The 16,415-nt window shown below is 42.5% G+C and overlaps 2 protein-coding genes across 7 annotated transcripts in view; one reads left to right on the top strand and one right to left on the bottom strand.

The window, feature by feature from the left end:
- Nucleotides 1-8,166, bottom strand: part of Ap4s1 (adaptor related protein complex 4 subunit sigma 1) — a 39,117-nt gene extending 30,951 nt beyond the window's left edge. The window contains exons 1-2 of one of the 3 annotated variants that reach the window (XM_052185883.1): nucleotides 7,765-8,139; nucleotides 1,111-1,205 (exon numbers count right to left, since the gene is read on the bottom strand). The gene's annotated coding sequence lies outside the window, so the exon portion shown is untranslated. Of the gene's footprint in view, nucleotides 1-1,110; nucleotides 1,206-7,764 lie in introns of all 3 variants that reach the window. The other 2 variants (XM_052185885.1, XM_052185881.1) reach the window with 2 other exon arrangements.
- Nucleotides 7,120-16,415, top strand: part of Strn3 (striatin 3) — a 79,144-nt gene continuing 69,848 nt past the window's right edge. Inside the window, exon 1 of one of the 4 annotated variants that reach the window (XM_052185876.1) lies at nucleotides 7,120-7,667. In XM_052185876.1, coding sequence (XP_052041836.1) covers nucleotides 7,389-7,667 — 279 coding nt within the window. In that variant the 5' untranslated portion in view covers nucleotides 7,120-7,388. The remainder of the gene's footprint in view (nucleotides 7,668-16,415) is intronic. The other 3 variants (XM_052185877.1, XM_052185878.1, XM_052185879.1) reach the window with 3 other exon arrangements.

Below are 16,415 nucleotides of genomic sequence, written 5' to 3' on the forward strand. Positions count from 1 at the left end.
TTCCTTTCTACTTCATAACTATAATTTTGCTACCGTTGTGAATTGTAATGTAATTGTATATGATATATAGGATGTCTGATATTCAACCCCAAAGGGGTTGAGACTCACAGATTGAGAACACTGGTCTAAAGGGCCAGTCATTCAGCTAGAATGGTGTCACTCACCCATAGTCTTAGCACTCAGGGACAGAGGCAAGAGGGTCAGGAGTTCAAGGCTAGTCTCTGCTACACAGTAAAAGCTGAGAAGCAAAGCTGAGATACATGAGACCCTGTTCCTTACGATCCCTCCTCCCTTGAAAAAAGGACAAACGACTTGCCATTTAGTGATGAGTATAAACAGAATCCTAGCTGCACAATTCCTGCACTCTAGTGTTTACTAGTGTAAATCCACTGGGACTGGGAACGGCACTCAGCTACTGCATGCTTACTCGGTATGTGTAAGACCCTGTGTTTGTCCCCATCCTCCTAAAAATAATACAAAGAAAAAAAAACCTTACTATGTAGACCAGGCTGGTCTCAAACTCACAAAGATCCGCTGCCTCTGCCTTCCCCAGCTGCTGGGATTAAAGGGGTGTACCTCCATGCCTGGCCGTTTTTTAAATTATTTATTTACTTAGTTATTTTGGTATTTTTGAGACAGAGTCTCTCCATCCACTTTTTGACATTTGTCATTATTTGACAGTACAAAACCTAAAGTGTCCAGGAAGTGACCTGATTATATAATGAGAAAATTAGGACAGGAAAGCCAAAGCTGCCACTGTAGGGAGAGGAGGGAACCCTGAGTGGTGAAGTCCTGAGTGTGCGTGCTGTGACAGGCACAGCTGTGTCAAGGACCCCAGAGCCTCAGACCCATGGAAGACTGGGAAAGCCACCCTCTCCCCATCAGAGGGGTGAGTCACACAGAGAAATGCCAAAATCTTCCTCTTGTCCACGTGTGGATGTTGACAGTGTGCAGAAAATGTCCACCAAAGCTCCCTCTGCAACCTAGGTATTTACAGCTTGAACACAGCTCCCTAGGAGAGCTTTGCTCCTACGGAGACTAGCTAAACTAATCCATCTATCCAGCTGTATTACAAAGCCCACCCACCCCCTGTTTATCTGCATGTAGTACCTATGCCTCCTTGTCCAGCTGTAGGCATCAGGTTCCTTGAAGATGGAGTTACAGGGTGTTGTGAGCCACTCATCGTTGGTGCTGGAATCTAAACCCTGGTTCATGTGGAAAAGCATCAAGCATTTGTGATATGAAGTCATCTCTCCATCCCCCCACTGAAAGCTAAAAGAGCAAGGAGAGCTGAGGTAAAGGGAGTGGAGTGGATCCCCTTAGGAAAACCAAGGAGAGCCAGCAGAACAGGGCAAGAAAATATTCATATGCAAGAAGAGGCAGGAGAGAAGTGAGTGAGTAAAGGGATCCAGAAAATAGGAGGAGAGTACACGTGGGGGCAGGGGAGGAGACAGGTTAAGGGCAGTGTACAGGACACTTTAAGTGAGTAGGGGCTGGCAAATGTGAAATAGAATAGAATTAAAATAATCCTCGTGCAGAAAGAAAAATACAGTAGATGCAATAAAGTAGCAAAACTTTGGTAACTATTAACAAGAGTTATTAGGGCTAGGTAGGGTACAGTCAGCAATAGAGCATGTGGTTTATTATGCAGGGGGGATTAGTATGATCCCCACAGCTAACCCCCATTCCCCAAACCATCCAAAACCAGTCCATCCCGACGTAAGTTAAAATATTAATCATGAGCTGAGTGTTTATTGAGCTATTGAACATGCTCAGAAACATGGATTCAATCTTTAGTATTGCGAACACAAACTATTCTTAGTACTACCCTCAACTAAAAGAAACAAAGCTCAGTAAGAGTTATTTTAAAAGTCTCTAAAGAATTTTCCAGTCTCAGCTAATAGGGAGGCTGAAGCAAGAGACTCACAAATCCAAGCCCTGTTCTGGCCAGAGAGTGTCTGAAGTCAGTCTGGGCAGCTTAGCCAGACACTGTCAAAATAAAAAGTAGGGCCTGCAAGTGGGTAAAGACTGTTGTGCCCGATGGCCTCCATTTGACCTTCCCTAACCCCAGTACACATATGGCAGAAGAAATGACTCCACTAAGCTGCCCTCTGACCTCCACATGAGCACTGATGTATGTCTGTGTGTGTGCACATGCGTATTTCCCCAACACATACACACACACACAAAACACAAATAAATAATACATGTCCAAAGAAGGGTTGGGAAGATAGCAACAGTGCTAGCCACACATGCCCTGGGTTCAATTTCTAGTCCTGGAAAAGAAAAGAAAAAAGAGTTCCATCTCTTCTCTGTGGGTAACTGTTATATACTTTACGTTGGGCTGTTAATAGAAAGACACAATTAAAGGTGATTAAAATATGCTGGTATATATTTTCAAGGGGCTGAAGGTATGGCCTTAGTGGTGTATATTACATATGTGAGAGTCTGGATTTGATCATTAATATAAGAAAAAAGAAAGAACAAGACAAGACCAAACCACACCTCAGCAGTCTCTGAAGGAGAGCACTGTCCTACACAGGTTACTCAGCACAGGTTCCCCTGCTGGCACCATCTTTTTGAATACACACTGCTGTGCCATTGGAAGACAAGTCACTTCCTTAAGCTTGTCAAATTATCACCTTGGAGATTTTGGCCAGTTCCCATTTGTTCATAGCAATTTGTTCAGAGTTTCCAGTCATTCTGCTCTTATGTTTAGAGACTTGGTTGTACACTCTCAGCCAATGTACAGGAAGGACTTGGCTCCAGGAGATTTTCTTTTCTTTCTCTTCAATTCTGACATCTCTATAAGATAGCTATTATACAATATCACCACAGCCTACTTTTTTTCTGACTCATAATACCCAGGGGACAATGGCAAAATGAATTTGGACTAGAATTTTATATAGTTATTATGGGTTTCTTAAAGGTTTGGTGTCCATTTTCTTTATTTCTTTACAAATATTTTATTTGCCTGACTCAAGTGCCCTGCAAATATATAAGAAGATATTTTAGTATTATATATTCCCAACTTGTTTAAAAGCCCAGAATTCCCTGGTATACTTTGGCTTGAATAATACATAAAGTATATATTTGTAATTTTCATAGTGTAATGGTTTGGAGGTGTACCTTGGAGTAGGTGTGTTACTGTGGGCATGGGCTTTAAGACCCTCTTCCTAGCTGCCTGGAAGCTAGTCTTTTCCTGTTTGTCTTTGGATGAAGATATAGAACTCTCAGGTCCTCCTGCACCATGCCTGCCTGGATGCTGCCATGCTTCTGCCCTGAGGATAATGGACTGAACCCTGAACCCGTAAGCCAGCTCCAATGAATGTTTTTTATAAGAGTTGCCTTGGTCACAGTGTCTGTTCACAGCAGTAAAAAACCAAACTACGACACATTGCCACAAGCAACTTCTCTGATAAGCCAATATCTGATCTCACTTTTCAGGGTAGGCCTCCATGCAGGTTAAAGCTGCCTCCTCCGTGGCGGTTGTAGCTGTTCATATAACATGTACATATAACATGTAATATGCGGTATGCTACTCTGGTATGAACTCATGTCAGTTCTTATGAAACCTTCTCTAGGCTGTAATATTTGTTTGCTCTCTTACTTTATAAGTGCCAATACCCTGTTATTTCCAAGAGTAACTGAATCACCTGAAATTACTATAATCTCAAACATGCTAATGACAATACTGAGCCTAGTCATCAGAAGGTAGGCAAATTGTGAAGGGAGATTTTTATTTCCTTGTTTCCAAATGCACACACACACTCACTGATATGAAGGGGTGGGGACCACTTCCTATTATACAATGGGACTTGCTAAAGTCATCAAGAACTGTGTTGTGACTTGTTCTCCCAGTCACGAAAATAAGAATCCTTATCATATCCTTTACGATGAGGAAAAAAACCAACTACAATAGTATTTATGAACCTGTTTGAGTTCTTCCATGAAAAGATGACAGGTGGTATGGTCACCAAGACAAACTTGTGCTTAGATAAACACAAGTCACTACTTGGTTCTCAAAGGCAGAGTAGAGTACAAGCTTTTCATAGTCACATATGTAATAACTGATAAGAAGTATTTGTGTATTATCTATTCCCAACTTACTTAAAAGCCTGATATACTTTGGCTTGCATAATACATGTAAATCATATATCAAGTTCAGCTGGGTAAAACCTAAGTAAAAACAAGTAATATCAAATATTACTTGTAGGAAAGAAAACAAAAAGTGTCCTCAAAACTAAGCTGATCAAAAATATAGGTATTCTTTTTTTTTAAAAAAACCAAACCAAACAACAACAACAAACAAGGTTTCACTGCCCTTGAGGCTAACTTGGACTTCATCATGTGGCTCAGGGTTCCAACTCCCAGCCTTAATTCTGCCTCAGCCTCCCCAGTGCAGAAAGTACGGAGCCGACATACATAGACTTTCTTGAAGATCATCATGAACTGAGCACACTGAAGTCCATTTGCGATCCCAGCACTTGGGTGGCAGAAACAGGAGAAGCTCACGCTTAAGGACAGCACGTCAGTCACTTCACCCCACACCTACCCGGAATCCTTCTGAAAGGAGGAGAAGCAGGGCAGGAGCAGGATGAGTGACTGGTGATGGACAGGACAAATAGGAAGTTTCAAAGGGGACTGAGGAGAGGAAATGACTCAGCCAGGGACCAGAGAGGGAATTCCAGTTAGGTTAGCTGAACTGTGATGTGTAACTTGGAGAACTCATTATCTAAAAGTTCTAGAAACTCATTCCAGTGTTCTCAGTAGTAGTGGGCAGGAAGCACCATGCTAACAGTAAAACATCATCTCAACAGAGGAGCAAACTTTGCCATTTGTATTTTCTGTTTGTCTGTTGAGATAGGGTTTCCCTGGGTAACAGTCCTGGCTATTCTGGAACCAGGATGGCCTCAAACTCAAGAGATCTGCCTGTCTCCACTTAAGACAGACAATAGAATAAAGTTTTCTTTTTGCAGGGTAGGTGGGGCTGGGGCAAACTTACCTTGTGCTGAAGTGAGAAATATAAATGTGCATCATGCTCTTTTGCTATAATCACCAGCCAAGTGGGCTTCAGGCCCCTCAAAAAAAAAAGCTTCGTGTGTTTGTAAAAAGGTCCTGAGGATGAAGGTTTTCCTGAGCTTTCTGTGTTCTCCCGTAAGGAATGGGATTGCAAGAACCAGCTGTATGGTTATTGTCAATAAGAGAAGAAACAGTACTCTTAGATAACAATACTATTCAACAAAACAATTCATATTTTTTTTTGTTGTTGTTGTTTTTGATTTTTTGTTTTTTCGAGACAGGGTTTCTCTGTATAGCCCTGGCTGTCCTGGAACTCACTCTGTAGACCAGGCTGGCATCGAACTCAGAAATCCGCCTGCCTCTGCTTCCCAGAGTGCTGGGAGTACAGGCGTGTGCCACCAACGCCTGGCATATTTCTTCATATTTTTTAAAAAAGATGTATTTATTTAATGTGAGTACACTGTTGCTCCCTTCAGACACACCAGAAGAGGGCACTGCATCCCATTACAGATGGCTCTGAGCCACCATGTGGTTGCTGGGAACTGAACTCAGGACCTCTAGAAGAGCAGTCAGTGCTCTTAACTGATGAGTCATTTCTCCATATTATTAAAGACTACATTTCATACATAAATATGGTAATAAGTGTAAGAGACCCAATTAGTTCTTCATACATAGCAGATATGACAGATAAAATGTATTTCTTTTTCTTTCAGAAGTTATATGATATGAAGTCACTTACATGCTCCAATGTGAAAATTTTTATAGGCTTTCATAGTGAAAATAAAAACACAACCAATTTTATATACTATTTCTTGTATAGCTGTAAATACTGTGTATTTTTCTTCTCACTTGCTATTAAATATTGCTTTTATCTTATTGTACTATCAATTGGCTATTAGTTTTTCTTTTCTTTCCTTTTTTTTTTTTTTTGTTTTTTCCACACAGGGTTTCTCTGTTGTCCAGGCTGTCCGGGAACTCTGTAGACCACGCTGGCCTGAAACTCAAGAGATGAGGCTGTCTACCTCTGCCTCCCAAGTGCTGGGACTAAAGACATGGTTCACCAAGTCTGGCAGTGAAGTTGTTACCTCTATTTACTTTAAAAACTTATGAGTTTATGAGGATAATTCCTGTGAAACCAAGCACAGAAAAATGCACACTATAGCACCTAAAATCTGACCCTTTATGTAGGTAGCATTTCACTGTAAAACCATTTAATGATGATGTCACTGTGTTGATTTAATTTTAATTAAATAAAATTTACAATACTTTACAATATTTTCATTTCTATTTACAATACTTTCATTTTGTTTCGGTCAAAATTTCTGCCACTAATGACAATATCTACGTTCATTTATGACTAAACATCAGTTTCTTTGAAAGTTATCGTTTGCCATCCAACCCACTATTCTCAAGATTAAAGATACCACTACTTCTTCCAGTAAAAAAAAAAAAAATGAAGCAATAGCTCAAACTCCCTCAAACAGAGACTATCTCAGAATAATAAAGACTTAAGACAAGTTACAACTGGCGGCCAGGAGCACCGAAGTGGGACCAAAGAAGCAGGTCACGACGAAGCCCAGGAACCAGTGAGAAAGTCCGGAAGAATCTGGGCTATTTGCCAAAAGTAAACGTCTCCTGAATCCTGCAGACGGACTGGTGCCACGAAACCAGAGGCCAAGTGACTGACAGGCAGAAAAGAGGCCCGACCCTTTGGGACTGAGCAAAACACGCAAAGAATTCTAGAGAAACGTCAGGAATTCCAGGGCTGTATGAAGGCCGGCTTGAACACAGCTCCAAAGCCCAGGCCCTCGAATGAGACGCATGCTGCTCCTAAAGATCTGGGCGTGAAGAAAACGACCCGGAAGCCAGACGCCCACGCGCGCGCGTCCCAAAGTCAAGGCTGCATCCTGACTCTACCGGCGTGGAAAAGCTGGGGCCGGGCGCTCGCCGGGGGCGGGACCGAGGTCTTTCCCCGCCCCCTAATAGCTGTACATCCTTAGTGCGCCTGCGTGGGGGTGAGGCCGGACTCTATTTGGTTATCCGGAGAGCGGCTGCCGCGGCGTTCGCTACCCAGCGTGCTATGCGCGAGCGGCGGCCCTACGTCCCTCCTTATCCGTCCCTCCCCCCTCCTGCCGCGGCCCCCCTTTTCCCAAAGTGAGTGAGTGAGACAGGCAGATGGAGGAGGGACTGTAATGGCGGCGGCCGGCAGCTCCCTGCTCTGATCCGCGGCAAGCACGGGCAACGACCCCCTCCCCGGCCCTCTTCCGGCCGGTCCCCCGCCCTGCCGTCAGCGCGGGGCCACGGTCCCGGCCCTCCCCGCAGCTGTCGGCGTCTCGCTCTGCGCCCCGGCCGGGGCCCCACACACAATGGACGAGCTGGCCGGAGGCGGCGGCGGCCAGGGGATGGCAGCCCCTCCCCGGCCGCAGCAGGGACCCGGGGGGAACCTGAGCCTTCCGCCGGGAGCGAACGGAGCGCCGGGCGGTGGGGGTCCTCCGGCCGCCGAGACGGCGGGGCCCCCGGCAGGCCCCGAGCTGTCCCGGCCGCAACAGTACACTATCCCGGGGATACTGCACTACATCCAGCACGAGTGGGCTCGGTTCGAGATGGAGCGGGCGCACTGGGAGGTGGAGCGGGCCGAACTGCAGGTACGTCACCCGGGTCGGCTGCGGGCTGTGGCCCGGGCACGGGCCGGGGGTGGGGCCGGGACTGAGGCCGGTGCCCTAAGGGGCGGAGGGGACCTACCTGAGCGGCTCCGGCCGGTGAGCGGTGACGGTGCTCCGGGCGCCCCCTCCCCCGCTCCCGCAGCGGCCGGCTCCCTCCTCACAGGCGGCGCGCTGCGGGCATCCTTGGGGCAGCCATTTTGGCTTTTAGCATGGCGTCCGCAGGGCTCCTCCGGAGGCACCTACTGGGCCTCCGGGTTTGGGCCCAGCGCCTCTTGGCAAGAGTCTGGCGTGGGCCCGCTGGGCACTGAGTTTGCGCTTGTTGGGCCTCCTGAGGGTGAGAACACGCGGAGAGGGCCTGGGACGAGCGTCTTTGCCTCCTGGCTCCTGCACCCCCTTCGGATGTGGCGTCCTGCCCCCTCCCCCGCCTCGGTGCGCACTTGCCCCTTGACAGCCACGCCGCTTCGGGCTTCTGCCGCGCACAATGGCTTGCGGCTGACCGGCGAAGTTTGCCTTCCCATCCTCAACTCTTCTTAGTACCCAGGATGCCGCTCTACTCACTTGGATTTCCTTTAGCGCTTAATGATTCATCAACGCTTTAACTCAATATTTCTGCTTTGAGTCGGCTTCACTAGAGTTCCCTTCTATATTCATGTTTTTACTGATACAAAGCAAAACTGGGCTATCTGTACAGTATTTATGAAATGTCTGCGGAGAGGATTGGTCCTTACTGCGAGGTACAAGCTAAAATGGAACGAAAAGTCCACTTAATGTGATCCTCTGACAGACGAGTTATCCTGACTTTTGGAAGGTGGCAGTTGCGGGTTCATGCCTTGAATTTTTAAAATTGCTCCATCTGTTTGAAAGGATTATTCAAGCTGTAGAATAGTTGCATTTAGTTTTACGTTCCTTTCCAGGGTATAATTTAAGCTGAGAAGAAAAAAGCATACATCTAAACGTTGCACCTGTTTTTCAGACACGATGTAAGCAATATTGTTAGTTATTATACACACACAAAACTCCTTTAGTGAATTTAGGGAGAAATAATGTTGAAACAACAGCTTGATTAATGAATGTAGAAAAGGTATCCTCAAATAAAGAGTAAACTTTTTAATTACATTGATTAATTTATTTCTGACCTGATTGTTTATAAACAATATAAACAATTTTATTCAAAAATTAAAAATACTCAGGTGTAGTGGCACAAGTCTTTAATCTCAGTGCTCAGGAGGGAGAGCGGTTTTGATACCCATGAGTTCAGGCCATGGACAATCACGGCCACATAGTCCATCTTAAACACACAAAAAAGGAGAAGAAAAATTAAAAATCAGGTTTTTTCATTGCCAAAAGCATTGCAAAACAATTGATTGAACCAGTAAAGTTTTTTGGTTATGGGCTTTTGTTATTGTTTTGTTTTTTGAAACTGACTTTTTTCTGTGTACCTCTCTGGCTGTCCTGGAAGTAATTCTGTAGACTGGACTGGCTTTGAACTCGGAGATCCACCTACCTCTGCCTCCCAAGTGCTGGGATCAAAGGCGTGTGCTGTCACCAGCTAGTATTGTGGTTGCTTTTGAGACAGGGTCTCTGTTGTCTTGGGTGATCTGGAACTCACTGTGTAGAACCGGCTGGCTCAGATGTCTTAGAGATCCACATGCTACCTCTTGAAGTGCTGGAATTACAAGGCTTGCACCACCTCACCTGACAAGCCAGTAAAGTTTTGTTTAACTCCACAAAGTAGGTGAAGTTAAATTTTACAACAACAAAATCCTACATATTTTATATGACACCTTTAGTTGATTTGGTAGTCTTAAAATTGTGCTTAAAAATACATTTGTGTTTTAGAGATTACTACTTTCAAAAAGCTTATGTCAAAAATTGCTGTGGTTTCCTTTAAATTTGTAGAGTCTACTTTGCTATTCTTGGATTTAGAGTTTTGTGGGCATACAAAAAGTTGATACCAACTTTTCCATGTGGATAGAATGAAGTTAATCCGTTCAAAAAATGCATTGAGGTTTTGCTGAATGAATAAACCACCAAGTCCTTATATAATATTTGATCCTTATGCTATTGTTTTGATTTTCAAATTAGCAATTGAATTTGTCACTCAGGCATGATTAATGTAATTAGCTAAGAAAGCATCTTGTATCCAAATTAATGAGTTTTACATTATTGAAATACATGGTTTTCTTCCATTTCCTTTTCATTGTTCCTGGTCTTAACCACAACAGAAAAACTTTTAAGGATTCTTTAGCTTGGTTTCTTTCAGAATGATAGTCTTTGTTTACTTGCTTTTCCCCTGTTTAAACATTTTTATTATGTTTAGTTATGTGTGTGTCTGTGCATGTGCACATGAGTTCAGCTGCTCAAAGGCCAGATGTTGGGTTCCTCTGGAGCTGGAGTTGAGGTGGTGTGAGCCTCCCTGCTGTGGATGCTGGGTCTGGGACTCAGGTACCCTGGAAGGTGGACCATTTCTTCAGCCTGTTTACTCTGTTATACGATGTTCTCTACTTCTGTTTTATCCAGAAACATTTTCATTATTTTATATTGATATTTATGGAATAAAATGTTCATGACTGAATTGTTTATATGCTCTTGTGTGTGCTGTATATTTTAAAAATTGTTTTATTGGGTTAATAGAGTTTCAGATTTGTTTCATTGAACGTGCTTTAAGTGCTGTCACTCATTGTGTGTGGGTGGGGGCAGGACTGTTTAGAAAAAGCTACTAAAAACTTTTTTTAGAAAAAGTTCCAAAAAAAAAAAAAAAAAAAAAAAAAAGGTCGGGCAGTGGTGGTACACGCCTGTAATCCCAGCATTCTAGGAAGGCAGAGGCAGGCAGATTTCTTGAGTTCGAGGCCAGCCTGGTCTACAGAGTGAGCTCCAGGACAGCCAGGGCTATATAGAGAAACCCTGTCTGAAAAAAACCAAATCCAAAAAACCAAAAAAAAAAAAAAAAAAAAAGAAAAGAAAGAAAAGAAAAAGTTTTGTGTTGAATAGATGTGTAAAAAATGTTTGTGTTGTACTTAAACTGTAAGTTTAAAATTATTTCTGTTACTTTCCTAAAACCAAGACTACTTTTTAAAAAGATTTATTTATTTATTTAATGTGTATGAGTACAATTATAGCTGTCTTCAGACACACAAGAAGGCGTCAGATCTCATTACAGATGGTTGTGAACCACCATGTGGTTGCTGGGAATTGAACTCTACCTCTGGGAGAGCAGTCAGTGCTCTTAGTCGCTGAGCCATCTCTCCAGCCCACAAGACTACTTCTATTTTTATATGTAGTCCTGAATGTTCTACATTCATCTACACTTTTTCTTTTCTTTTTCTTTTTTTTTTTTTTTGAGACTATCTTGTAATGTTGCCTAGGTTAGACCTTAACTCCTGGGTATAAAGTGATTCTCTGCCTCAGCCTCCTAGGTAGCAGGGACTAAGATGGGAACACGCACTTTTTGGCTGTGTTGGAGATCGAACCCTGAGCTTATGCATGCTACTTAGTGTCTGTGGTTTGTGATCTCCCACAGCGCACACATGGAGGTCAGAAGACAACTCCGCTTTCACTTTTCACTGTCAGAGTCCTGAGGATTCAATTCAGGCTGTCAGGCTTGTTGGCTAGCTTCTTTACCCCTTCAGCCATCTCACTATCATTACAATTTTTTGCTTAATTCTCTGGCACCTGTTATCTTAGGTCTGAGTCTTGTCTCTTATGAACTTTGCATAACACAAGTCCCACCCTTCTCCCTTCATGATTGACCTTCAGATTTCCAAATCCTGTGACTTTATACACTGCATTGGGTTTAAACTACTTTTTCTGCTGTCAACTATTTCGTCCCCCAAATCTTTTCCTTTAAGACTTTGATCCTAGAACTGGGGAGGCAAAAGCAGATCTCAAAAGAAAGCACTGTCTCACACAGTGACTCTTTCTGTGGCTTCCATTCTGGTCATTCCTTCTTTCATCTGTTTCATCTCCTTTTGGTTTTTGAGACTGGGTCTTCAGTATGTATTCCTGGTTGGTGTGGTGCCCAACTATGTAGCCTAGGATAGCCTCAACTAATGGCAATCTTCCTGCCTTAACCTTTTGTAATAAAAGGAATTGTATAGGGCACCTCCATTCTTGTCCACTTTTTGTAATGTATTCATTTGTTTTTAGTTGTAGTCTAAGGTTCTGATTCGCTTGTGCTTTCACTGTATTTTACTAAAACAAAAAAAAGCCAAAAGCAAAATTTTTATTACAGTCCAATTCTTAAGCTCCTGTTTACAATCTTAGTAGTACCCAGATTTACTATTTGTTATTCTAATGCACAGGTTTGTGAGGTTGGTGGAATTTAAATTTCTGACTTTGAAATATTGGGATCCACCCAGAGTTTAAGTAATGTGCTCAAATCTACATTTGGAGACAACAGAAAGCAGAGCTGGGATTTAAACCCAGGGCCATGCTTTCAGCTTCTAGACTTACTTCTAAAATTCCTGTTTAACTTTTCTATACCAATTCACCTGTTCATCTCTTCCGTTGATTATGTATCTCTATATTCTTCCTATAACCACACTGAACCTGTTCTGTAATGTCATTCCTAGTATTTAGTCACTGAACCCTTTTCATTGTGTATTCAGTCTCTTGAATTTTATTGATTTTTTTCCATTTATTTATTCAGTAAATATGTGCTGCTTTGGGCTATTCTCTAGATATATTATTATATATGAAACCAAGACTTTACCTTACGGAGCTTGTTTTGGAGGTGATAAAATGCCTCAAGTGGAAAATTAAAGGTGACTTAGAAAGTAAATGAGATTGAAACTTGCCAGTTTTTAGTTAATATTTAATATTTATTGAGTATTTTCTGTGTACTGGACTAATGTTTCAAAATATAGTCTTGTGTTCTCCCACAAACTCCAGATATTAAGTTCTTCAATATATCCTTACTCTTTTATTTTTATGAAGTAGGGTCTCTTGTGTCAAGGTTGGACGTTGTACTTACTTTCCACTTCTCCAGTGCTGGAATTATAGGCTTGTATGGTACTGTGAGTCCAACCCAAGCTCCAAGGCTTCACCCATGGTAGGCAAGAATTCTACCTGAGTTGTAATACCAGCCCTTCATTTCATTCTTGCAACTCCCCCAGCCCCCAAATCTACCTTTAGATTTTAAGTTTAGGGAATACTGAATCCTATTAAGAACATTGTACCTGGGAGAAGCACCATTTGTAGACCGTCCTGAAGCAGGAAGGAGGCTATTGAGAATAGTAGCCTAAAGTGATTAAAAGGGCCATCTAAAACTGGCTTATCCTAAAATGCAGTCTGTCTCACTCATTTTAAATTTGAGTGGTTTATAGTCTTCTTGCACATACAGGGATATGGATCTCTTTTAGCTTAAAAAGGAAGAGGGTAAGGAACTGTTGTCTGGCTAGCCTATGGCTTCTGACCACTATCCTGTGGAAAATAGCCCTGATTTACTCTGGGTGCTCCATTCCACTGCTACACTGCTACCATCGGTTTTGTTCATAGTGTGCCTGCCTGAATTGTCTGATGTCATCTAAAATTTCTTCTATATGCTGCCCATCTTTTAAGTTTATCTTTTATATTGCAACTACAATTATAAACTTGTTTTAGCATTTTATTGTGGAATGTTTTAAATATATGCTTAGGAAATACAGTCTGTGATCTTCCACAAACTGTTACTCATCTTAAAGGATAACACCCCCTCCCCCAATAGATCATTATCTTTCCCCAGAGATACTCACTCTTGTACCCTGGGCTGGCTTGTCTCACTGTGTAGAGAAGGATAATCTCCAACTCTTGACAATATTGGGATTATAGGAGTGTAATCCTATTGTGGTTCTGGGGATGGAACCCAGGGCGTTGTGCCTGTAAGCACTCTGCAAATGGAGCTAGGTAGCCTTTTTCTTGATCAATCCTATTTTTACTTCTCACTCTCCATTTGCTCACATGTCATTATTTTGAAGCAGGGCTTGAACCCATGTAATTACACTCGTGACATTTTATTATAAAGCCTATGTGTTGGCTCATGCTTGTAATTCTAACACTTGGACAGGCTGAGACAGGAGACTAGTCTAGTTAGGTAGTGAGTTTTAGGCTAACCTGGGTGACAGGGAGGACCTGTCTCAAACAAAACAAAGAACACAATAAATATTTTTAAAGATAGGGCTATTAAACACAACTGCAGTATGACTTCTGTATTAGTCAGGGTTCTCTAGAGTCACAGAACTTATGGGTCATCTCTGTATATTAAGGGAATTTGTTGATGCCTTACAGTGTGTAGTCTGACTCCCCAACAGTGGTCAGCAACAGCTGTGAATGGAAGTCCAAGGGTCTAGCAGTTGCTCAGTCCCACAAGGCAAACAGGTGAAGAGTGAATCTTCCTTCTTCTAATATCCTTACATAGGCCTCCAGCAGAAGGTGTGTCCCAGATTAAAGGTGTGTACCACCACTCTTGGATCTGAGACTTGCTTGTCCCAGGCTAACCATGAACTCAGAGATCTCCTTGCCTCAGTCTCCAGGGATTAAAGGCATGTACTACTTTGCCTGAGCCTAAACTTTTCATGGCCACTATGCCTTAAGATCTCCATGCCAAGATCCAGATCAGAAACATGTGTCTTCCAGCCTCAAGATCTGGATCACAGGTGTGCCCTCCAATTCTGGACTGTAGTTCATTCCAGAGATAGTCAAGTTGACAACCAGGAGTAGCCACTACAACTACCATATGTCATATTGTTGAGATAGATTATTAGTTCCTTGATTTTATCAAATACTAATTGCTTAGATTTCCAACTTAGATGACTTGGTGTCTCTTTGAATCATTGTGGCAGGGACCATTTCTATCTTAGTCATTTTTGTTCAAGAAGTTAGACAAGGGCCAGGGTAATGGCTCAGCTGGTGAAAGCACTGTCTGCTAGGACTGAGTGTGAGCTCTGGGATTCACAGTGCAAGGTGAGGATAGGCTGCTGTAAGTTGTTCTCTGACTTCATATGTGCTTGAAGACATGCTCACATGGATGGATCCATGTGTGGACACACACACACACACACACACACACACACACACACACACACACACACACACCCCTGTGGGAAGGAGGCAGATCCATTGTTTTTTTTTTTTTTTTTTTTTTTTTTTTTGAGGTTCCCAGTGTCTGAATTTTGTTTAGCACTACCCTTGTGTTGTAGTTTCAGTCTCTTGTACTGTTCTGCTTGTTTTCCTTAAAACTTGATTCGTTGGCTCTTGAACCTCAATCAGAGTCGTTTTATTTTCTCCTGCTCTTCATGGAAGGAGGAATGTGAGGAAGGCAAGCCAGTTTTCCAGGTGGTGAGGCCTTTGACTAGAGGCATGTGGTCAGTCATAAGCTTTGCTTTTGTGGTGTTACCAGCTATTTGATACTAAGGCTTGGGAATGACCTTGTTTAAGGACAATCAATTTTGTTGTAGGGTGTTTGTTTTTTAAATGTGATAAGCCCAGGCTACTCACCTTCTCAGTCTCTTAAGTTAGACAGTCTTTTTTATGCTTACTTGTTTCAATGAAGTATCTATTCAGAACTTTTGCCAATTAAAAAATTTCATTTTCCTGCTGGGCAGTGACACCCTTTGATCCCGGTGCTTGGGAGGCAGAGGCAGGTGGATTTCTGAGTTCAAGGCCAGGGTTACATAGAGAAACCCTGTCTCAAAAAAACAAAACAAAACAAAAATCATTTTCCTGACATTTGCTTTGATTTTTGGATGGGATGTATTTGTATATTTATTTTAAGTCAGTTATAAGTACTCAGTAATTGTTAAGGGTGATATTTAGTTACTACTTATTAATAATAATAAAAGATCTATCTATATCTGTCTATCTATGTATCTATTATCTATCTTCCCTCTCTCCCTTATTCTTTTCTGAGATAGGATCTCATGTAGGCCAGGCAGGCCTTAAGTTTGCTGTGTAGCTGAGACTGACCTCTGGTCTTCTGTCTACTAAATCCTTGGGGTTACAGACCTGTGTCACTGTGCCTGGCTTTATATATGTATTTCTAATGTTTTTAAATGACTTAATTTAAAGGCATGGGTAATACCAACTTGCCTATCACTCTCCTAGCGATGCTGCTACCAAAGACAACAGTTATATGATTTAAGGATATTTGTAAAATCCCTAATTGTGAGAATGAGACTTTTCTTGGCTCCCAGATGTAATCTTATTATAATAAGTCACTTAAGAGAGTTTCGACTTTCACCCTTAGAAATCTCAGATTGGGGCTGGAGAGATGGCTCAGTGGTTAAAAGCACTGACTGCTCTTTTGAAGGTCCTGAGTTCAAACCAGCAACCACATAGTGGCTCACAACCATCCGTAATGAGATCTGATGCCCTCTTCTGGGGTGTCTGAAGACAGCTACCGTGTACTTACATATAATAATAAGCTGGGCTGGTGGCGCACACCTGTAATCCCAGCACTCTGGGAGGCAGAGGCAGGCGGATTTCTGAGTTCGAGGCCAACCTGGTCTACAGAGTGAGTTCCAGGACAGCCAGGGCTACACAGAGAAACCCTGTCTCGGAAGAAAAAAAAAAAAAAACAAATTCCCCCCCCCCTAAAAAAAAATTAATAAATAAATCTTTGGGCCAGAGTGAGCAGGGCCAGAGAGAGAAGAAAAAGTGTCTGAAGACAGCTACAGTGTACTTACATATAAATAAATAAAATCTTAAGAAAGAAGTCTCATGTAGAATCTATATTTGTGTGGGTGTGGGCGTGTT

Source organism: Apodemus sylvaticus, chromosome 6 (assembly GCF_947179515.1).
Source record: "Apodemus sylvaticus chromosome 6, mApoSyl1.1, whole genome shotgun sequence".
Lineage (NCBI taxonomy): Eukaryota > Metazoa > Chordata > Mammalia > Rodentia > Muridae > Apodemus > Apodemus sylvaticus.